Here is a 24,472-nt window from a genome sequence, read left to right on the forward strand (position 1 = left end):
TTGGAAATAATGTTATGTAATTAATTACAAGCAGTCATCATGCTTGTATGTTAATTTTGCTGGTATAACAACAAATGTATCTTGAAACACACATTACGGTGTCTTTATGCTTCCTTTGCTTGTTATGCTAGCTGCTTTTCTGTTAGCTAGCTTGCTAGCTTAATTAAAGCCTCTTTCTTGTTGGTGGTGTTGGGTTGTAGACCATTAGGATCAATCTCTAGGATGAATGTGGTTGTTGGACTTTCTTGTAGTCTTATAGCTCCATCGTGTGGCATGTTGTCTCTTTGTTATCAACCACTAATTGTTACTGGTTCTGTTTTAATTATGTTTTTCTGTCTGTGTTTTATTTCCATGTCATTCAGAAACCATATAGCCTACATGCACAAATGTGTTTGCTTACATACAAGACATTTGTTCAGTGATGTTGAAATTTACCTTTTTAACTTTTTTTTAAACTACTAAATCAGAAATGACAGAATTGTCTTGCTTATAAGAAAAATATATATTATTTCAAACCTAACCCATCATGGCAAAGTTTAGCTTCAAGGTAGGGTACCCTCATTTCTCCCCAAAAAACAAATATGTATGATAAAATCACTTATTTGAAGTAAAATTAGAAAAAGAAATAAGGCTAGTGCCTGGATATTCAGTCTGAATATTAATTAGATGCAGATATTTTACCAGTATTAATGTGCAAGTGAGCAAAAGCAATGTAGATTAGCTTGTAAGTACCTTCAAGTGACTTTCCTCCAAGGTTTAAAATAAATAAAACAGTTTGTTACCTGATGACACTCACCTGACAGTGACCAGAATATTTTCCAGTGATCAATATGTCTGGTTAGATATAGGTCTCCACCATTTGTTTTCAAAATCTTCACCAAGCATGAGATCGATATCAACACTCACCACCAGCTTTTATTAGAAGACATTTAAACAGAAAGGTTCAAAGAAAACTCTCCTAACTCGACGCCTTTAAAATTCATTCAAACAATATTTCTCCAGAGAAGTTCAAGATGGTCATTATAATCACTATCAGTTATATAGCTAAATATCTGTTATAGTGAAGTCCACAGAGATATAACATGTTATGAACCAGTCATTGGTCGCATGGAAGTTTCATGAAACAAAAATAAACAGAATGAAAACAGAAACACATAGTTAAAGTTGAGCTGTACATTGGTTTGCAGTATGAAGGCTAGTTCGATTTTTTTCGTTCCCTGACATCCCCTTGCATTGATTGGTTTTGTACAGTTACACATCATTTTGCTGTACAGTCGGCTTCCTCTCAGACCCTCCAACCCTTGGATAATATGGCAAATCCCCTGTGTGATGGCAAAGAGCAAAATACACAGAGACAGCTGGAAAGAGCTACAGGAGCACATACAGTAAACACTGTCCAGCCGCCAAGGTTGGAGTAGGGACGTTCTGTGTCGATGGTCGGCCTAATAGTCCTTATTCATCATTCATCCCCTTGTGATACCTTTGCAGTCCTCTAGATGGTGTCCTTTCTTCTTCTGACCGAGTCTCGCAAGTCCACGACCCTTAGTAGCACTGCTCAGCTTCAATGAATCCTTCCTTTTCGTGACCCCCGAGCTCGACTTCGGCGTAACTGGAGTGACAGCCCTGGTTGCGGAACTTCATGGAGGGCCAGTAGTTATTGGTGCGTCGCTACGAAGAACAGACAGTAGTTGCTAAAGGCCAGGCAGCAGACAGACATGAGTGTGCATGTGGGATAACTTTAAACAGATAGAAAATAAACTGTTGACTCCACAGGATGTATGTTTGGTTTTTTCTCACCTGCATGAGGTAGAACGGCGGAGCCACTGTGGGGTGCGTGTTGATGTAGTAGACAGCCAGTAAGGTGAGAATTACAAGCAGAACCAGCGCGGCAACCACACCTGCTATGATGGCCGTGTTCTCCGTTATCCCCTTATGGCTCGGAGGACCCGTCTGTAAATCTGAAAGGAAGGAAAACAGAGATTGTTGTCGGTGGTCAATCAGAATATTATCGAAATCACAATATCAGCTTTTTGATAAAGGTAAAATGTGAGAAACAACATAATAATGAAGTACTGTAGTACTGCAGAGCAAATCTTGTTCTCCAAATGTAAGAAAACATGTTTGTGTGCCACCAGACGGACAAAATTGGGCTATGTTTTTTTTTTTTTTTTAACCATAGCGTGCAAAACTAACCTCAACTCAACTTTATTGATATAGCACTTAACAGTTCATCCAAGACAACAACAAAACAAAGGAAAGGGGACAAGCAGGAGACAATGGATAGCAATCTGTGTTGCATTATTTGTTCGCATATAAAACTCAACACAACGGCAGCATAGTCAGTCAACCAATGAATTGACTAATGAGGCCTTAAACGGCCCTAAGCCAGCTTGTGAAAAATCATGGAGATGGTTTAAACGATAATTCCATTTTATTGGAACCTGGAAGTTATTTTAATAGCTTCAGTCTTTAGCTATCGATAATAATAACATCCTGGGAACAACAAATGCCGATGTGGCAGGAAATAAACAGTCAGATTTAGACAGGTTGGAAACCATCCGTGAAGTGAAGGCAAATTATCTTAACCGCTTTATTTATAACTGACAGTCACCTAAAATTCGGACCCTTCATTGCACAGTGTGCACAGCTAAGTACAACAGGTCAAAGATAGTTGTTGGGAGCAGCCCTATTTATAACTTACAACAACGTCAACAACAACAACAACAACTGTTTAATAGCACATATAATCGTGTAATACCATGATATTTTCTGAGATGTTACCGCACCACCAGAATCTAATACCCTAACCCTAATCAGAACATGTAATTCAATTACAAAACTCCAGTCCAGTGATATGGATTCAGTTTTCTCCGGACATTGTACCACCTGGCTGATTGAGATGAGCCTTCACTGACAGACCTCGCTGTCTGTTTCCCTCGGTAGTGTCCTGCTTCTGAGAAATGTACCTCTAGTGACGGGCTGGTCCTCGAGCACTGCTGCAGAAGGTGTTGGACCTGGAGAAGAGTTGTTGAAGGAGCTCATGGATCCCTCAGGTGGATCCGTGTTGTAGTCCTCACATGTGCCTTTTGCCTGAGTGAAGGCCCACAGCAATGACTCAAGAAAGAATGAAACAGCTGCTCATTTCTCTGTTGTATGAATGGGAAATGTATCTCACCTCTTCAGGGCAGTTATAATCTAACCACTCTTGCCTGTGCCGGTCGATACCGTCAGAGCACCTGAAACTCAGTGAGGACAAAATGAGAAGAACCTGGCGCTCTACGCTTCAATACAATAAATCTTTCAGAATTTCTTCCTACCGTTGAAGCGTGTTGCACCAGCCGCAGCCAGTCGTCAGGTTGGATGTCAGGCAGAGTTCGCAGGATGTGTGTTGAAGACAAGCTGGAGGAAACACGGTGTTGATTAATGAGGCGAGGCTGTCGTATAAATGTCAGTTTGTGAGGATACTTACTGGGCAGAGGGGTGAACTCAAAAGCAGATCTGCTAACAATCTTTGTGGTGTCGATCTCAACACGATGATACTCATAGATGGTACGATGCTTCGGATCTTCAAGACAAATGTAGAAAGTTAGTATGTTGTACAAGATTTTGTTTGTTCAAAGAAATAATTACAATAACAACCACACAAAAAGAATCAATAATGACATTAATCTGAAGCTGCAGCGCTACTGTATTATAAGTAAAGTCTGGCTTCTCAAAAGAAACAGGTCAGTCTGACCTCTGAGAAGAGAACGTATTTTCTCATTGATCAACTGAAGAGTCACAAAAAGCTGCAAGGATATAAATCCTTTTGTCCATTGATGCTACACACTGAGGATATATTCAGTTCTGGGCTCAACTGGTCCGTGATCAGTGAAACCTTAAAGCCCACAAAAGCTCAGCTAATCAGTGTCATCAGGTCTGTGAGGGTGGTTTGATAAGACAGCAACATAAGCAAACAATCCCACAACTGTCATCATGTGATTCAAACGGAAAAAGGTCCGATTGCTGCACTGAAATAGGTTTTCTATTACAAACCAGATAAGCTCTGACAAAAACACAAATACAGAAAAATATCTCATGTAGGAATATCAAACGCTGTTTAAATTTGGTAGAAAATGGTGTGTTCCTGTAGGTCCCCACTCATAGTAAGAAGCTGAATTAGAAAATAGGTTACTGACTTTTCATGGTTTCGATTATACGATGCACTCCAACGTGCCTCCCACCAAGACTGTAAAACCAGCTCAGTAAATCTCGTTAACGGATTAAGGCCTTGTCCACACATGCGTGGATATTTTTCTAAAAATGGATATTTTTCTCCTCCATTTAGCTTTGTTTATTTGTTTTGCAAAATATCTCTGTACACGTGAGAATGCTTTCCAAATGCCGGGCCAGTCGGTGGCAAAAAGTCTGCGTCGACGGTAAATCAAACACCAGTGAAACGGTATAAAATCATCGATTGTTCAAAAAAGTTAAGTTGTAAACTTGTAATTTGACCGTACAGTGCTGACACTGGTGCTAAACGGTGTAAAATACCGCAAAATTTCGGTGTAGGTGACTGCAAGGCCTAAAAGGTAAAAAATAAAACATCAATAACTGAACAAATTTAGATTAGTGATCATCCAAAGACAAGAACTTACATACATAAAATGTGCAGAATGTCCAAAGTCTTATCTTAATGCTCATACTGGATCTTTCTGTTGTCAGAGTATCGTGAAATCTTCTTGTTAAAAGTTGAGGTTTGAACGTCAACAAAATGTAACAACAACAATAGTTTTTTCACAGTGACAGCAATGTATGTCTTTATACTTTAAAATCAATTGTGTAAAAAATACGACTAAAACATTTAGAGGACTGACCGGAGGGCTGTGAGGAGAGGAGGAACGCCATGAAAGCGTCAGACAGTCCCACTTTCACTGGATGCTCTGTGGAGTTAATTTTCACCACCGGTACAGGGATCTGAAATAACAGCATTTGGTTTTGAACATGACTAAACATGAGGATCGTTCCCCTCGTTAGTATACTCAGTAGGTGATGCAGCAAACAGTTCAGTTGAAACCCATCGCTCACATCTCTGTAGTTGAAAACAATTGTTCCATTTTTGTGGAGGGCTGCCTGGAAAGTAAAAGGTCCTTCAGCCTCTCGGTCCTTTAGCCGCACTTTGTCCCACTGCACCACAAATAGATTACCTGAGCGGAGACAGACAACAGAGGCTGGTTAAAGAAAACCAGGAGCTCCATCACATGACAGACTTCACTAGCTCCCACTCACCGTTGTCCGAGTACCTCACTGTGGAGTTTTTGGAGAAGCTCGGGTCAAAGTTGGCCATGAGGGGAGCGACGTACTGTGTGGCAGTCAGCATTCGATGAGTTATCTCCCCCATGAAGATGAACCCTGAGGGGAGGGGACAGAGACGCAAGTACAGATGAGGGCTGGGCGATATGAGTCTTTTAAGTTCAGAGAAGGCAGCCTTTGAAACCAGGAAAAGACAACACTTCAAAATCTAAGATGATATTTAGTCTCTTATCACAATTAGCCGAGTAGCATTTAGGTTCAACTGAAGCAGGAATGTTGAGTATAACAAATAACTCTCTCATGATAAAGTCTGTGGGTTAAAAATGTAGGACATGTACAGCACGTCTTTAGGCAATTAAAGTCATCAAAAATTGAAGGCATTTACAATTAACCGGATTTATTATAGCCTGGTATGCTTGAATATTTCCCCAGGGTAGGACAAAGTCTCCTTCAGTACACTGGTAGATGTTCGATCTCCTGATTGGAGGAGCGAAGTAGATGAGTGTTGCTATGATATCGAGTAATGTAAGGTGAAACTCACCACCGGTCGCCACGATAATCTGTCTCAAATAGTGTCCATAAAAAGGGAAATCAAAAGAAAGTGCCACCCTCTGTGGAAAAGAAGAGATATCAGACATGGCTGGGTGTAAAATTAGTTGGTTGTGTATGTGTGTGTGTTCATCTCACCGCTGCCTGTCGGTGCGTGTTGGACAGGATGCCGTGGATCTGGACTTGGCTCTTGTGCAGGGCGTTCAGATCCACCCACAGGTCTTGAGTCCGCCTGTCTGTTGGACCAAAACTCTGCCATCTGTAGTACCTCTGGGAGTCCTCCTGAGAAAAAGGGGACACTCATTTGCAAAGTGAAGTTTTCATAAGACACGATTTCATGGTGAGACAGCTCAGAGTACGTTCAACAGCCATTGATTGATTGATTCCTTTTCTTTTTTATTCATTTTACACAATATTTTGAAACAAAAAGAGACTATTTGCTCAGATCACCATCAATTCATTGTATAATATTGAGAAAATCTTTGTCATATATTAGTAAGTAGGAATATTTCTGTGTTTGGGACTGTTGGTTGAATAAAACAACTGATTTGAACATCACCTTGGGCTGTTATAACAAGCCTTTTCACTATTTTATGAAAGCTTTTAGACAAAACACCTTAAGTTAATCAAAAATAAAATGTGCAGATTAATCAATATATCAATATTTCATATGAATCTAATAAGAAAAAGTAATGAGATGAATGTAAGGAGGTGTAAGGTAAGAAAAACAATTTTTTTTAGACTTTTCTTCAATTTTTACAATCTGAGAAGAAGGGAACGTCACAAATTAAAGACATCCAACCAACCAAAAGTGGTTATGAGAGCAGATTGCTTTGTGTTAAGGGTTTGGTTGGGAACCACCGCACTAGACATCTGGGATTTATCTCATCTATTTCTGTCCACACAGTTCCACTTGGGGGAGCTGTTTACACATTACACACTGTGCTTTGACAACGATGGTCTGTGTCTTCGTACAAATCTCCGGTCTTGATGGCATTATTAATGCATGCCACAGTTCAAGGTGACAGAGAGCAATGGTTCTGGGGTTTAGTGTGGGCTCAGAAAGTAGAGCAGTTAAATGCAGCGCTCTCACTGCCTCTCTGGCTGCTCCATATACAGCAAGTGACCCACTTTTTTCACCCATCTTCACTGCCTGACACCAGCCTGTGTTTTGCAGAGGAGGGTGTGGGATTTCTAGGTGAGGAGCAGGAAACAATCATCCTTTCCCCTCACAGCTGACTGGTTTACTGAGAAGAGTCCGATTGGGCCGGAGGTGGAGGGAAATCGGGATCAGACCTCCCCTAAAAACGGCAACAGCAGCAGTACAACAGGGCTACTTGTGATCTTGTCCAAGTGAGTCATTCACAAGCACACACACATGCACACGCGCGCGCAGCCACGCTTAGACAAACAGTGTAAGTTGGCAGGACGAGCCTCTCGTCTGTTTTCAATTTGAATTGTAAGGAGAGGAAAAAAAAAAATGTACGACACAATTTATTTGGGTTGAATTTTATTGAGGCTGATTCAAATGAAAGACGAGTCCGGGACATGAAGACACAAATAAAACCTCATCATACACACTCAAACAAACACACAAGCACAGACGTTAAAAGGTAATGAATGGAAAATGGCACAGGACAAGTCCACCTCAAAGTCTAATAACAATGACCTCCACTCAGAGCTTCTCCAGCTTGGCAGAGTGGGAAGATTATTACCTCAACTGACCTTTCAGCACAGTATTATTACAATAACACATCCACAGAATGGTAAAAGCTTCTGCAAAGCACGCAAATAGCTTCCTGCCACCTGATGATAACCTAATGGTTTCACTTCATTATTTCAGCCCGACAGTGTGTTCATGTTTGCAGGATGCTTGTTGGGAAGAGGAATATTTTGTCTTGTTTATCCAAAAGAAAAATCCGGAGCAAGTGACGTATCTGCCATGTTGACATCATTGTCAGCCAAAACAAAAGCTTCAGCAGCAGTTGCTAGGAGCAGTAAACAAAATGTTTTTCATGAAGATCTAAGACATATGGCAGTTTTCATGTCCCTAAATTAACTCAGAGCAACCTGCCACAGAATCCAGATGTCATTTGTGCCTAATGCCATGGGTGTATCTAGGCAGCTCGCTGTCTATGTAGGATGATGACCTACCACTTCTTCTCCATTGCACTGTGTCAAGAGTTCAGGCTAGCCCGATTAAGGGATGTGTCATCCATTGAGTTCAAGATAGTCCCAAATGGTTCCTTAGAAAAGCTCAAGGAAGCAGCTGTGGGTTGATCTTTAACAGAGTTGGCGCGGTTAACCACACATACTGTAAAAAACTCTCTCCAAACCAACCGGCTAATGTTAGCATCTCTTCAGTAGAGTTGATGAAGTTTAGACTTCATCGACTCAAGCCACACTTGTTACACAAACATTATATTTTCCAAACACATCATCCATCAAATAAGCATTTTTCTCTTGTAAAAGTGAAGCATAATGTTCGAAAATACAAACAAAATAAAGCCTAAATCTAACCACTGACTCGATGTCCAAGTACACATTTCCAATAGTAAGCATCCAAAACGAAATAACATTTTCCATTTTTATTATATTACTAGGGCTGCTAATTTATTTCCATGTCTTGTACACAAGCAACAGATCGGAGACCTGATGTTCCTGTGGCCTCAGTCTGAACATACATGATCTCATCTCTAGTTATATAATAGCATTACATAATAAAAGTTACTGAGTAAAAATCTAAAATTAAATGAGTTACTATTGTTGATGATCCCAAAGGGGTTACAGCTAAATATGTTATTTTCAATAAAAAGCTTGAATGATTCTGTTGCTTTGCTTCTTTAAAACATGCAGGATTTTTTTATTATTTTTTTGAGGGGGGCTTATTTGCAGGTCAGCAAAGTAGTTGGGACCGATTTGAGTGCAGCACCATCAGGGTAGATGGCTTACAATGAGCTGTTTCTACACCTAGACAGGCTCCATCCACTGGAAATATGCGCTTTGATGTTGAGTGTTGTTTTTGATTGGTTCTTGTGTGTGAATTTGCACCAACTCTGGTCTGCATCGCTGTAGACTGACCACGTCAAGACCAGACAAGAAGACTTTCAGTGATGGATATTCAGCTATATTTTTCTTTTGACATCAAAGAAGGGCTCTAAAGTTAGTGTACAGTGGTAATGTAACCTTAATCAGCCACATAAAATAGGGAAAATGAAAAAGCATCTCTCTGCCCACCTCTGTTACTTATGTGTGTTTCAGACATAATGTAGCTGGATTAAATTTGTTTGTAGGACTTCATTGCCCAGTTTAAAAACAGTTGTCAAATTAAATAAGGTACTAGTTATTAGTTTGATGCAGTAAATCAAATAGTTACGTCACATTTTTAACAGGGTTACTAGTAATCTGTAACCTATTACGCCTTCCTTCTGCTGTCTGTGTGTTGCTGTTTTCAAAATCCCCGTCGCTACGTGAAAGAACAACTGGTCGCTATCAGTAAAAGCCAAAACAAGCATCAGTTGCCTTTTTTTTTTACAAGGATTGAGCTATTTTGATGCCAGGGCTAGCCTCCCCATGTGTAAAACAACTTGCTGCTCACATTATATTGCAGGCAGAGGCGCCATTGCTGCATTCTGTGTTTAGCGCCAAGACGACTTTGATTGGTTTACGGAAATGCAAACAGGTGCAGCTTTGCGAGCTTTGCGAGACTGATATACTCTGGCAGCTACAGTTGATGTACTACACAGACAACTCTATGCTCGTCAGCTGCAAATGACAAGTCTGCTTTTGTCTACCTTTGTCTGAAATCAAGGACATGTTTTTCAAAATATGACTAAGAATTTCAAGAGGGGATTCTGCCATCGTCATCATGGTAAAGTGCACATGTGCCGTGCTAGAATGGAAAGTTGAAAGGCGTAGCAAGAGTGACCACGGGAGGCAGGACTTAGTAAAAGGTCAATTGTTTGGATCTCACCACTACGCGGGTCATGTTGTCAGGCAGGGTACTGATATCCACTCCTCCTCCTCCTCCTTCAGCCTGTGCGCTTCGAGCGTCTCTGTGTCTGTGTGGGGTCTGCTGGTCCCTCCTGGTTCTGTGAAAACCGGATGGATCCCCATCTGTCCGCAGAGGAGTCCCTCTCAGTGCATCTAGAAGAACACAGGCATCATGGTGACTGAGCAGAGTCGACACACATGCGAGGCCTGCGTGCAGAAACATCTTGTAGGATTGAATCTACCAACAAACAGATTTCTCTTGAGCTCTGTGCAGTCCAGATGTTTTTCTTGCTGTGTTTTCATAATGCTTTTCTTCACCTGCTATCAACCATCAGATGGAAACACAGCAAATAAAACGCTAAGTTCCAGATTTAAGACTTTTGAGAAGAAAACAGTTGTTAAACCGTCCCCTGGATTTCAAAATGTGTGAAAAGAGCTCGAAAATCATCTAGTACAATGCTATCTGTGGTCACATCTGCGCTTAATTGGTTGCTACGATGTGGATCATTAGTAGACAGACATAAAGTCCTTGTCGTGAGGTTTTAGAGCAATAACTCTCACAGATAGAAAAATAAGAAAGTCAACTCACAAACCAAGAAAAAAAGACTAATGAGTTCATTTTCTTTACTTCTGCCAAGCAGAAATAGTGCCATGATGTCTTTTTGATTACTGCGTTTTTAAACTAATAATGTGTCCTGTGTTTTGGTTGGACATTAGGTGGTTACTAACTAATTTTTTATCCATTAATACAACCTTCATTTTGTGCCAGCATTCTTTATTGGCCAAGTATCCCTGTGTATGCACACAATGTATGTGTCTCTGTGTGTATATTCACATCTCTGCTGACCACCTACATTCGTGTGGGTCATCTGCTCAACAGATCATAGATGGATGTTTATATTTTTTCGACATTTGCTTTTCTTGAGGAGGATATTTCCTTTCTTTTTGGACAGTAAACTGATCCATGACTCACTGTCCCATCCACATTTTGCGAGATCAGCAGAACTGGACGGTCATTCAGCAGGCTGAAGGTTTTCTGCTGTTTTTCCTACTGGAGGAGAAATTTAGGGATTAAATCCATTTTGCTTTCCTGATTTTATGTGAGCTATTAGTTTCACTAAAATGAGGATCTGAGAAACAGCGTGTTATGGTCTTGTTGAGAGAGTGAAGGACCAGAGTCAGCCTGAGGTTCAGACCCCCCCTCTCAGCCTCTTTCCTTTTAAATTGTATTGACAACATGTGGACAACCTGGATCCTGTCCACAGACTGTTTTGTACTTTTGGTCTGGAGCTGTTTTTCTTGGTTTGGCTCGCTCAGTTTGTTCTAATTAAAATCTTAATGCTGCAGCGTCCAGTGATAATTTCGACAACAGTTTGCTTCCAGATTTGTGGCATCACTGAGGGGAAAGCTATTTCCTGTTTCAACATGACATTCCCAGTTTAGTGTGGAAAAACTTGCCTGGCCTACACTGTGCCCTGATCTCCACCATATCCAACACATTTGGGACAAACCATTGTCTGTGTAAAGATGGACGACATCTTGATTTCCCCCTGGTGGCTGGCTGCATTATAGATAAACCTCCTCCATGTTAGCAGATGGGACATGGAACAAATTAAACTAATTAATTAAATTTTTCAATGGTTTCTGTCACTTTAGGCAGCTGTCATCACATTGGTGCATGTTTACGTGTTTATCACTTGTTAAATTTGGTTTTAATTACTAAGTTGATACTATTTAAAGGGGGCGTGATGTCTTGATTGACACCTGAGCTCTGCTTACGATTGTGTCTGGCGGGTCTACGGGCGGGAACTTGTTACCACAACTCCAACACCTGATAGCTACTATGCAGACCCTTGCTCCAGATAACATCACCAACACAAGATGGAAGCACTCCTGTCCTAGATATTTTGACTTCATTTATGTACAGTGGGAAGACGTAGAGACATGTCGTCCATCTTTATATACATCTATGGGATGAACTGGAGTGTGGACCTCAAACCAGACCTCATCACCGAACATCATTGTTGCACCTCACTGATGTTTTTGTGGCTGAAGGTGAACAATCCTGCAGCCAGTTTCCAAAATCTGGTGGAAAGATTGACACCAGAAAAATGGAGGTTGTTACAGGCCCATGGTTTTGGGAATGAGATGTTTAACAATCACATAAGGGTGTAATATTTTGGTGTATGTGGTCAAAGGTTTTTGTTTATCCTGTGACATGGCATCGACATATGGCCATGAATATTGAATATTTTGGCAATTCGTTTTTTGTTAGATACAGCTGATTATCTTAGTTTTGACATTTAAAGGATTATAGCAACATTTTGGGAAGTTTCTGCTTTGGTTTTTTGCAGAGAATTAGATGAGACGCTCAATATCACTCTCATGTTTGTATGGTAAATATGAAGTATTAGCCAATTAGCTTAGCTTAGCATAAAGAAAGAACACGGGGGGAAACAAATAGCCTGGTTATAGCCAAATGTACCAAGCCTACAAGCACGTAAATAACACGTTTTATATCAAAAATCTAGTGTAAAATGGCAAGTTGTGGTTTTACAGGGAGGTTGTGTGTGGGACTACTTTTTTTGCCAGGTGCAGTGACTCAAAGCCCTCGTTGCATGAGGATTGAATAGAGTCAAATGAAACAACAAAGAGACAACGATAAAAAGAGACTTGAGAAACAAAATGGGACAAGATAGAAACACAGAGAGGTTATCACACACACAGGGGAGACTGCTCTAATGAGGAATCCTGTTTGATTATGGTGCAGCGGAAGCTATTTCCACGGCTTCCGAACAAGAGGCTCCTAATTGGGTCAGATTGGCAGCGCTCATCATCATCATCACAAAACAGCTGAGGAGGCGACAGACAGCAGGGGGAAGAGGAGAGGTAGAGACTGGAAGGGGCAGATCAGGGACTAGTTATTACAAACTGTCTGTCGAGTCCTTTAGGAGTACAAACATCCCATATACGACTGTGCACATATTTCTTCACATCTTTAACACTTTTTAGGTCACTTTCAGATTTTGCTTTACAAACTTCTTGTCTGCATGTAGGCCTCGATGAACTTCGAGCGAAAAAAGGGCTAAAAAGAGACCCAGAGTGGGTCGGGCTATGCGTTAGGACTGGAGTTGACCCCGGTAGCGTCAGGTCTGGCACACACATGTTCATGTGGAACCTGCACTGGGAATGTGCAAACTGGAGCAGAAACAGAAAACATCCTGGCTAATTTGAAAGACAGCCAGAAAAATACATTGACTAAAGTGACAGATGTGACAAATTTTCTGGTGAATAGTAGGTGGTTTAACTGTAAATACACACTATGATTAGGACAATCTGCGTGGAAATGATTCTGACATTCCTCTAAATTTAGACTATGCCGTGCCGCAGATATCCTGCTGTTTAATCCAACATATCTCACAGTGCCAGGAGAGCTGACTCCGGTCGGTTTATTTATGATCAACAAATATAAATCAGCTGTTTTGAGATGATTAAGCCTGCATGGCAGCAGAGTCCACTGTATCTGCCTCTTCAGATGTGTCTGCATTGCAGCAAGCACCTCTTGTGGGTGTTGGGAGTCACATCGAAGTAGGACACAGCATCATGAGCACATGTACAATGTGTTACAGATATACACATTGTGTTCATTCATCCCTTTACTGTCTCCCACGAGCCTATTTCACATCCCCCTGATCTATTTCTCTCTTGGTGTTTTTCTAGAAATGTACAGTAGCTTTGTGACCTTATTTCATCACTTGTAAAGGTAACTAATACCTTTACAGTTACCATTTGTTGTTGATGGTTGTATTAGGTTGTATTTTTACTCTTTGAAAGCAGCTTTTGAAAGGCAGACACAGCTGGAGACACACCAGACTAAACTACAATCCTCAGCTGAAACAAAAGCTAAATGGTCTTTCAGCCTGTTCAACTGGAGGAAGTCCAGGGATGAAAAGTAAATTTCCGATGAAAGAAATATCTTTCTGGTTAAATACACAAAACTTTGAAGTTCAAGTGGAGTTCAGGATACATCAAGGACGCAAAGGAAAAAGAGAATTATCTGCAGGACCAACAGAAGAGAACACATGGCCAACATCTTTGCTCCAGAGACAGATACGCCGAAGAGAGCGAACCATACCGTCCAAACACAGCAGATGAGAGTTGATTAAATATCAAGACACAAACAAAGTCTTGACCCTACAGCAGTCAGGTTTCGTGTGCTGTTAGAGATGAGACACTGTTAGGTTGGGATCAGCAAAAGCACCTGCAGTCATCTGGCAAAAGGGTCGGACAGTAATCACAGCGCGAGGTCACTGTATGTCAGTGTGTGTCATCGCAGTTTAGCACAGTGGTTTTTATTATTGTTGGATTTTAAAAAGGCGATCTGTATTAAACCCAGCCCGGAGCTTATGGCGTGGGAGGAAGTCATTTGGCACCTTTCACTCAGGAACAGCAGTAACCATAGCACACAATCACAAACACTGGCAGCTGGACTGATAAGGACCCCGAAAAAGAAAAGGGAAAATGTGGCGTTTGGATAAATATGGACACATGGATCAGGCTCAGAGTTTAGAAAATGTTTGATTTACTGTCGTCGAATTGTTTTTGTCTGTTACAACTTGGATCATATTTTCCATTTTTAGTGCAGCTGACATGCAGCTCCAGGTCTGACAGTTGTGAGATGCTAACTAGGGTTCAGCTTTATACTTGGAAGCTGTTACAGGTGAGGTTTTTGCTCAATAGTTAGTAAGAGCTGAACCGCAGAGTTACTACTAAAATAATAAGACCCTGAAGACATTCTTGTTGTCAACCTAAAAAAAAGTTTAGGAGAAAATATTGGTGTTCTGGCATTTTCAGCTCATTTCAGTCATTTGTCTGCAACTTTCAGACCCACCACAGACTATTGATCAGCGCAGCTTGTCAGATTTAGATCAGAATTGTCTGTTTATAACATCTAGCCTGAAATCTATTAATATCTGCATCAGACTGAAGCCAGTGTGTCCGTGTGAATCATGTTGTGTTTATTCTGTTCATAAACATAGCGCCCCGGTTCTTTTCAGGCCATCATCTTGATAGCATCTGCTTTTAAAATCAGCGTGTTCAGCAGGTACATTGAATTGTTTTGGAATTAATCAAACCTGCTTAAAAGTTTTACCAGTTTTCTGCTTTTTGTATGATTAATACCAAATGACATTGAGCCTGGAATCCACCAGCTGTTATTTTGTCGTCATGCCAAAAAGAAGATAATAAATCTCTGTAAGATTGCGACACATCTGGCCGTTCACACTGGTATACGCACACATGCTGACTAAGCTCCATATAGTGACTAGGGATCTTGATGACCTGCTGAACAATAGAGGTCATGCAGCAGCAACAATAGGATGATCTAATAAACTCTTAAGCTGATTTACACATATAATTATAACACAAGCAGTATGGATTTTCAGCTGTGCAGTGTCATCCACTCAAGTTCAGACTGAAATATCTCAACAACTACTGGACAGATTTCTATTCATGGTCCAAACACGATGTATTCTGATAACCTTTCCTCTATAGTGCAACCAGCAGGTTGACATTTGTCGTTTTTGAATGAAATATTTAAACTTTTGGTTTGCCATAAGGTTTGTTTCAGACATTTATGCCTCCCTCAGGATGAATTTTAATATCTTTAATCCTCTGACTCTCATGTCCAGTACTTTGGTTTATGACCAGACACCTGCAAAATGACGTTCCCATTTGGGGATGGGTGCGATCAGTTGACTAGACAGTTAAACATTGCTATCTTTGCTGTTCAGCAGCAGAAAATCAAAGTTGATTAATTTACAGATTTAAGTGAAATATTGACATAATTTGCGCTAAAATGTTCCTCCCATCCTCATAAAAAGGATGGAAAGATACAAAACACTCACATTATGAGTGAATTTCCTTTATGAGAATAATCACGAATATAATTACGTAAGTGAAAAAACTGTCTAGCTCGATAAATTACAGTCATATATTGATTTCCTGATTTATTTTGAATTGCCACAGACAGGAACCTGCATCTTTCCACTGTTTTCTGAGTCCTTTTAAAAGCTAAATTAGTGTTTGTGAACATCCCTGATTCCCATCAGGCTCAGCTATAGTTAGTGTTATGTGCTATTTGGCAAATGTTGGCATGCTGAAAACAACCCAATCGCCAGAATTAATGTTAGCTAAGTGAACATTTCTTTATGTTCCTTTACGTTATGTTTGTTTAGGGTGAATTTGCTTTTTCTCACTTGTCACAACGCGATGTTTCTGCTTTGGTTAGATTTAGGCACAATAACCATTTGGTTAGGGTAAGGGGGGGGAAAAAACATGATTTAGCTCAAAATGCTTGTTTTAATGCCATAAAAACAGCTGGAAATGTCCTTAAAAAATATCCAGTAGTGTTACTTGAACTGCCAGTGGCTGTTTGGCAGCGTTGTTGGCTTGTTATCAAGCCACCAAATGCTAAACCCATATGGTGAACTTGGTCAACATGTTATGTTTTTGCACATGATTGGTATTTCCAGATTTTAGTGTTAGATGTAATTTCCTACATGCAGCAGACACATTTAAAGGCCTGTTCACACCAGTATTAATAACAGCACATTTCCATAATCAAAATCAGTGGATTTGCTTACACAGGTGAAGTGAATCTGCATGAAACTTTTATGAAGTTTTACGAGTTTGACACGCTGGAATTTGTGCTGTTGATGAATTGCAGACAGTGTTGACAGTGGAGACCTTTTGAGAGAGTCGACACAGCCATGCAACCAATTTTTATATAACTCTGCTGGAGTATTAACCGCTCCACAAAAAAGATGTGGCATTGTCTGCAGACAGGCTTGAGACACCACCGAGCTTCCAGCACCACTAATTTAGTCAAGAGCTGCTCCACTTTCTGGTGTGAGTAAGCACAAAAATTAAGTTATCAGTCTGTGGGAAAACAGCCCAAAATAGGGACCCTGCTGCACAACTTGAACCGAATTCTGAGTTTTTGGTATGATTTAGTGGTGAAGATGAGTGAGGACATTTTTCTGGACTTTTAGCTTGTCTTATGTTGGTGGGGGTGTGTCTCTCTGGTCTGTCGGGTTGTCCTCTGCAGCACTAGGCCCCTGATCAGAGGATCTGGGACCACAGGAGAGGCCAGAGAAACTGGAGCACCACTGATTGTCGGAGGAGGAGCGGCAGAGGAAGAACGGGGGCTGGCTAAAAATAATATATCTCCGAGGAGAACAGAAATACATACATGCGACACACACACACACACACACACTGATAGGCAGGGGAGTATACAGCATGCATATACAGGTGATGCGCAGAACAGCCAACGCACACAGCATTTTGGGAGATGAGTTAAAGTAGGATTGAAAAGCAAAAAACTTTCCAAATTAAAGTATTCTGGGCACAGCTGCTGCTCTCATTGACTTTTTCTACTTTTATAAAATGCCTGCTGGAATGAAAAACACCCATCCCAACTGAAATCACTGGTTTACCTCAAACACTTGTCAGCTAAGATGCAGGATTTCCGATCACAGGATTTGCATTTTTTTAGGCAAATGAACACCAGACACTTGTTGTTTTTTTTTTTTTTCAAAGAGAAAAGAAGAAAAACGAAAATCCTTTTCATATGCTTCCTTTGGCTGGCAGAGAGAAATGTCAAGGGACCTGTTAGCTTCGTACGTACATACACACTCATGCAAATCCACCAGAAATGTGCAAAAAAAAAAAACTGTTTTCTAGATTTCCTGTTGCCAGAGTTGGTGGCAAGAATTCAGGTCAGGTATTTTCTTCTGACCCGAATTCAGATATTTGCAAGCGGTCTTGTGCAGCACAGACGAGGCAGCCAAAATGTTGATAATATTAGAATACCTGTGCGTATATGAAAAACAAGGGCTTACCTTCGTGCTCTTGAGCCCAGACTCTCCCCAGCTCAGCCTGGGAGAGACAGATGAGGAGAACAGCACAAAGCCCCATGTCCAGCCGACTCTTCTCCCTCCTTCCCCAACTCTTTATCACTCTTCTTCTTCTTCTTCTTTGTCCCCTGTTGCCCCTCTCACTGCGCTGGAAGAACGGGGCGCCTCACTCCTCCACTTCCCCGCCTTAACGCTGCTCCCTCTTCGCCTCTCTGCGCTCCCACACAACTGCTTTTTCCTCACCTCAGCCAAGGTTTACTGCTTTTCTCCCTCCTCTGTCTGTCTCTCTTCTCTGCTTTTGCTTCCCCGTTTGGCCCTCAGAGTAACTTCTGGGCTGACAGATCCATGGCAGGAAAAGAGTTGACAAACAGCTGGAGTGTTGCAGAGTGAGGTGTTTTTGCTCTACCTTTACTGCAATCTTAGATTTTTCTACCCCTTAAATTACCCATTCACTCCCTCCTCTCTCTTTTTCTTTGCCTCTCTTCGAGTTCGTCTCTGATTCTCTCACCAACAGCGCTCTGGATTTTTATAAGACGTCCACAAAGAGGAAATATTTATGTATTGCTGCATTTTTTCTTTCCTTCGAAGCTAAAAAAAAAAAGAAAGGGGGTTGGAGTTGGGAGGAGCATGTCTCCCCCATGTGGAAGCATGGTGAACCAAAACAAATGTGATGTTTTTAAATGGCTGACACTTGGAGAAATGTTTCCCCATTTTGTTTGAAGAATTAGTACATGGATGAATACAATTTGTTCTTTTTTTCCTTTTATGACCGAAGACAGTTTTAGTAAGAACATGTTTTTCTAGTTTACACAGCTGAGGATGTTGATAGATACATTACAAAGGATAACTGTTGTCCGGGTGCAATTAAGAGATTATCATTAGGCACTGGCCCATTATCTGCTTGGCCATTCAGCTAATATGATATTTAGCATTTTTTTTATTCTTGATTAGATTTGTTTTGTTTCTGACTGTTGTATAATTGGATTTTAAAAATGCTCTGCTTTGGCTCTGATGCAGCCGCCTCTCTCTGTTTTTCTAAGTACGTTTCTGTAAAACCACAGATAAATTAAAAGTGATCAGATATTGCTAACATAAAGTTTAAATTTTAAAGCTACAATATAAAATCAAACCAAGTTAGTGTATCTTGATGAAAAACAATGCTGCTGACTTGACACATATAATAAATGAGTGCGTCTGTGATCAGCTGGATCTGGTTTGATGTAGATGATCTGGTCTTAATGGACAGATCCAACACACACTTGTGATTCCTCGTAAACTTACATAATGTTTGTTTTCCGACGTTTTAATAAACAAACACAATGACTTCAGTGTGGGGAGCGAAACAGGTTTAATGAGTGCAGTAAAACTTGTTCCAAATGACTAGACTTTTCCCGCCTTGTACTCTCCAGACGATTGATGTTAGAAGTTCATTAAAAGTACATTCACTGGTTTTGTTACAGCATCTAACCGATCTGCCAAATCTCAGAATTTCCTCCTGACTCAGTATTGGAAGTTTTGAAACTCAGCTGTGTGCTGACATTTTGGGTTTTTCGGGCGTTACTAATCACTGTCACAAGTCCAGGGCTTACTTCTTGTTTTTAATACACTAAGAAGTTTTTATGGTTTTACTTTAATCTGGATTTTCCTGTCTGTATATGTGGATGCACTTAGGCCTTAAACAACTTGCTGCGTCACGTGTTTGTTCACATACGTGCCTACTACGTGTTTTACTGGAGGATCCCAGTAGAGGGCACACAGGAGAACCCAGCCTGTATATTCACAGTATTATTCAGGGTAAAACTGGTCTCAGAAGACCGGTGGACCCATCTAGTTTCTGATATTTTCCACTGAGCACGGTCAGAACAGCCTGGATCTATTAGCTTTTCTTTAAAACTTCCCGCCATTGTTGTTGGAGCTGACCTGCCTGCTGACCCCTGACCCTGTCACATCGCCACACTGCCCCTTACCACATCCTGGTACTGCATTTGACAAACGCGTAGTAGTGTTCATTTCTTGGGATGTTCACTAACAACACACCACAGGATACCAGAGACATCCATCAGTTGCACTAATAAATGAGTTTGCACTTTTGTCAGCATGTATTTGAGCAACAGTCTAACATTGCATTTTACTGGGCCAATTTTAAGAGTCTGATGTTGCCTTTTCCAAAACAGAAACGGACTCAACTCTATCCATACTGCATTGGGTGACATTGTGTATTAGCAGTAATGGTTGGTTGGTTGATTTGTCAGCAGGATTACAGAAAAACAGCTGAACGGATTTCCACAAAACTGGAGGATGGGTCTCGGCCCAGAACAAACTTTTATTGCAGATCTGGATAAATAGACGTATCCAGGAATTTATTCTCACTTTCTTTAACAGTGCGAGATAGGGTGTTTTTCGTTCATTTCTCAGTAATAATGCACAGATCTTGATGCAAAAAAAAAACATATTTTTAGGTATTTAGGTGGCTGGTAAGGGACTGTTGGGCCTAGTAGTTTTGAATGAATTTTTTGCTATCGGACAGATGACAAAATACAGGAAAAACTTCAATGAATGAACAGTCAAAACATTCAGTAAGTAACGCTGAAGCCTCCACACAGATCAGGAGGGATCACTGAAAAATTTCACGAGTATGAAAATGATCTAAGTCATATGTTGTGGCCTCCACAGTTACCAGAACTCAAAACAATTCAATACCTATGGGAGATGTTGGAGCCAATTGATCCCATCATCCCTCCAGTTGAGTTAAGAGACATGTTGAACTTATGCCAGGGAGCACAGAAGCCGCTCTGCAGGCTTTACTAAGACGATTAATGCTTGTTGATGCTTAAATGTGTCACCCATATGTAGCTAGAACAAGCCCAGATAAATAGGTTTTTGGAAAACAACAATAGGAGCAATATGAAGATGATTAGCCACGTTGCCATTGCTGATTCATCTAAACTGGGAAAAATAAGGCCAACGATAGGGAGACTGCTAATTCTTTTGGCCTGCGAGAAGCCAAAATAATAAACATCCAGCGCAGCTACAAGTTTGGGGGTTCCCCAGTCGCACAGGAACCAGAAGAAGAGAAAAGTAATAGACAATAACACCTCCAAAAAAAGGATGTTTTCGACTCTAGAGCCCACATACTTCTTTTGCCATTTTAGAAGGACAGTAATTGGAAATCGGCTGATTAACAGCTATTGACCACCAGTGACCCTTGCTCCAGATTCTCCTCTTGCCCTCCTCATCTTCTTCTTTTTTTTTTTTAAACCTGGCACAAAGAAGACACGGGGCTGTTTCCCATTAAAGAAGGAGTCACACTCTTCCGTCTTGTTCCAATTGGAAACAGCTTATAGAGAACATTATTTAAACCCTCGCACACATGGAGTTCAAACATCTGAAGATGTTATATTTAATGATGAGGTAAGTTTATTTATATTGTCTATGGACCCAAAACAATGAGAACATTTATTTATAATTAGTTTTAGCACAATAGGTCCTTGTCAAGCCATTATGTGTTGTGGTTTCCTGTTGAATGTTTGGGCCGGCCACACAGTGTCCTTGTCCAATCCAACATTAATCCAATTTGAGAGCTTTGTTACAAGTCATCCCTGTAGTGTTTTTTCAGTGTCTTCTGCTTTGAAATGCTGCAGTGAAACAGTTTAATCAGATGTGTTTGTTGTCTCTTTATATCTGTAAGGCAGAAATGATGAATTTATAAAGAACCTGAAAATGAACAAAGGCGTCATTAACTTTACCTGAGTGAACATCTGCCTCAATAACAATGAAGAAACGTCACTTTTAAGATAGTACAAAGAGTGTAGACATTACCCCATCATACCAGACAGATGATGTATGGGAGCTCAACTCTGTCCTCAGTTGCATTGACTGTGATGACAAAGAGTGTAACCAAGATAAACCATGTTTTTAAATGTCTGACAGCGACTGGCGCCCGACGCAGTTAATGTAAGCTGAGCACTTAACAGGACATAAAGCCCCAACTCAGACTGTAGGTCCATCGCTGTTATCAGTTTATCAACTATCACTTAATTTTTTGCCTTACTTATTTATGTCTACACTATATTTTCACTAAAAGAACTTGAAAACACTGTTTTAATTGACGTGACCAAACCTGACACAAGTCCCAACGGGTCCCGGCCAGTTTGGGTCAGGTATATATGCTCTAATGCACAACATAGAGACACTGCTATGGATTGTTTTGGTGCCTCTATATAGCATTTATAGACACATGGTCAACTAATAAAGGGTCTTTAACAACCTGTAATGTAGTTATAAACATACTTAAGGACATTTTAAGTCTTTATGAATGTATTTGTGAACAACTAATTGCTTGTTCTATAAAGTATAATGTTAATAATGATTGATAACATAAAATAATGTAGAAATATAACGATATGTCTTTTCAACAGATATATTTACAGCCGTACACCCACTAAAGACCCATTAAAGACAATGCTGTAAGAATTTTTCAACTGTGTAATCTAATATAATTATATGATTACAGCAACATTATACTGTGTTATATAGTGTTTACTTGAAGAAGCATAAAATATTTATGAGGTGTTTAGACACTGGCTCATACATGCTAAACAGAGTATAAAATTAAGTCATGGTGTTTTGCTATAAAATATCTAAAACATTGAATAAATTAAAAACTAAAGGGCCAAATAACAGAAATGTAAGTAAACTAATATATTAACCTACAGAGTGGTATTTTGCGTGTAGTTAGTCCTGGTTAGATGGAGCCTATTAACCTTTTCCATACATAAGTATGTGTTTATGACATTTAGCAATCAGAAACAAGCTTGACATTACTTCAACATAAAATGTAAGCAGAGTTTTGTAGTTTTTTAGAGTACGCTATTTACAACTTAAATTAGGTCTTGTAAAGTTAATGTTTTGTTTGTGTAAAGAATTACTGGCTTCATTTTACACCTCACTTCACTTCACGAGGAGTGATATAAAACCTGGGGAAGGTGAGGAATGTCTGCCCACTAACATTACGAAAAGGCTGGGAGGCATTTCCAGCACCTCGTTTCAAGATGTGACTTCGGTTCAGATTTAAGGCAGGAAGTAAGTGTTAGAACGCTGCGTGCTTGCACTTATAGACATTCACATTACCAGGTGTGTTGGGGGGCAAGTAAAAGCATCGTCCATCATAGCTCCTATGAGCTATAGCGCCAGAGCGACAACTTACGATAGGCAAGATTTCAATTTACCGAGAAAGGATTATGATGAAATATTTTCATAACGTAGGCTATGTCTTCCCCATCAGCCTCAGCTGTGCTTAACAAAACTCAGTAAGGACCTGAACTTTAATCCATTGCATTGCTAGCAGCCCCACACAGCTGCTTACATAGATTCTTAGTCTGTTTTTAATATTTGAAACATTAAGAAATTGTGTTTTCGGCCATTTCTGGGCAATGAAACAAACATATATGAGGGTGTCATGGTGAACACGTCCAGCAGACATGGAGCAACATCATCATTCATTTGGAGTTTGTGTTTTTTGCCACCTGAGGAAAGTAAATCCTCGTGACAGAAAGACACTAATTGCAGGGTAATACTAGAATTGAAGTTCATATGACATGTTGTCCTACCAAAACAAAAGTGTATCTACCTGAACCAAATGGCTACGCTTGGAGGCAGGGTGAAAAACTGGACATCTGTCATCATTTTAATGTCAAAAGTTGTGAAAAATGCTCATCATAATTTCTCAGAACATAAAATGACGTCTTCAAATTGCCTCTTTTATCCAACTTGCAGTTGAAAACCTTTTCTTTGGATCAACTTATTAATCACCTAATGAATAAATAGTGCAACTAACATAACATTACTTGCTTATAATCCCTTTTACCCATCCCTGTCTATAAGTATTAACCCTCTACTATGTTTTGTCGCAGAGCAATACTTAAAAACTACATATTGAATCCCAACAGAATAACATTTACCTCATTGTTCCCCCTGAATACGCATTCACTCTCTGGCACTCACTGCCAATCATCCATCCATTCCTGCACTGAACATGTTGTTTTTGTGGTGGTGGGAGGGCAGACTCTTCATGCCCTCCACCATTCAGAGCTCCCTGTGGGGGGTCAAGGTCCATTACAATGGACAAACATCACCCTGCCCGTTGTTTTTGTTAGCCCCTAATTGCAAAGACCCACAGCAGTGTTGATTGTGACAGTGAGCACATTCATTAGGAACGTCATTAGCAGAGTCATTAACACTGGGGGAGCATGTTAAGGAGTGTTTGGAGACAGTTATCTGCTGTTGGCATTGGGTAAATAAAAAGGCTGGACATCTTAATGTAAGTAGGGATGTAGAACAAGAATACGTGTTCAGAGGAGTGTGATAAGGAAAAGGAGAGGGGGGTTATAGTTTGTGTTGGTCCAACCCAATCGCCAGTGTAAATGTCGTAAATGTGCATTTCTGCCAACAAGGAATATGTTGCAATTTAAGTTTCTGTAGGTTACATTTTCATTTAATGTTGTGACAACACTGTGCTTATGATCTGGTTATGTTTAGGCACAAAAAACACGTGGTTAGGGTTAGGAAAAGGCCAAAGTTTTGGCTTTAAAATACCTGTTTTGTTTCCACAAACTTGGCTAGAGATGTCCAGATGGCCCAAATATATACATTGATTGTCGCCACAAACACGGCTGGAAATTGTCCTTTAGTCTCCTTAAACATATGCTTACAGGTGTTAA

General features: G+C 40.3%; 2 protein-coding genes across 6 annotated transcripts in view; one reads left to right on the forward strand and one right to left on the reverse strand.

Moving 5' to 3' along the window:
• The window catches only part of LOC311250751 (dickkopf-related protein 3-like), a 32,059-nt gene that overhangs the window by 3,182 nt on the left and 4,405 nt on the right, over nt 1-24,472 (forward strand). The window contains exon 3 of one of the 5 annotated variants that reach the window (XM_084342755.1): nt 7,005-7,194. The exons of 3 other annotated variants lie outside the window; for them this stretch is intronic. The gene's annotated coding sequence lies outside the window, so the exon portion shown is untranslated. The remainder of the gene's footprint in view (nt 1-7,004; nt 7,195-24,472) is intronic. One more of the 5 variants, XM_084342756.1, reaches the window with a different exon arrangement.
• LOC311250748 (plexin domain-containing protein 1-like) lies at nt 896-18,312 on the reverse strand. The gene is made up of 13 exons (XM_084342747.1): nt 17,739-18,312; nt 9,815-9,987; nt 5,980-6,123; nt 5,834-5,903; nt 5,269-5,391; nt 5,068-5,186; nt 4,857-4,956; nt 3,470-3,565; nt 3,318-3,399; nt 3,176-3,236; nt 2,967-3,090; nt 1,798-1,958; nt 896-1,668 (listed from the first exon to the last, which is right to left on the reverse strand). The coding sequence occupies exons 1-13, from the start codon at nt 17,812-17,814 to the stop codon at nt 1,543-1,545; spliced, it is 1,455 nt and encodes a 484-aa protein (XP_084198873.1). The 5' UTR covers nt 17,815-18,312; the 3' UTR covers nt 896-1,542.

This window comes from Pagrus pagrus (assembly GCF_965226575.1).
Source record: "Pagrus pagrus genome assembly, chromosome: 21".
In the NCBI taxonomy this organism is placed as follows: Eukaryota; Metazoa; Chordata; class Actinopteri; order Spariformes; family Sparidae; genus Pagrus; species Pagrus pagrus.

Coding starts and splice junctions, on each gene's coding strand:
- LOC311250748 (XM_084342747.1), bottom strand. CDS start 17,814: ATGGGGCTTTGTGCTGTTCTCCTCATCTGTCTCTCCCAGGCTGAGCTG. Junction 9,988..17,738: donor CTGGGCTCAAGAGCACGAAG/GTAAGCCCTTGT, acceptor GTGTTCTTCTAG/ATGCACTGAGAGGGACTCCT. Junction 5,392..5,833: donor GATTATCGTGGCGACCGGTG/GTGAGTTTCACC, acceptor CCCTCCCCTCAG/GGTTCATCTTCATGGGGGAG.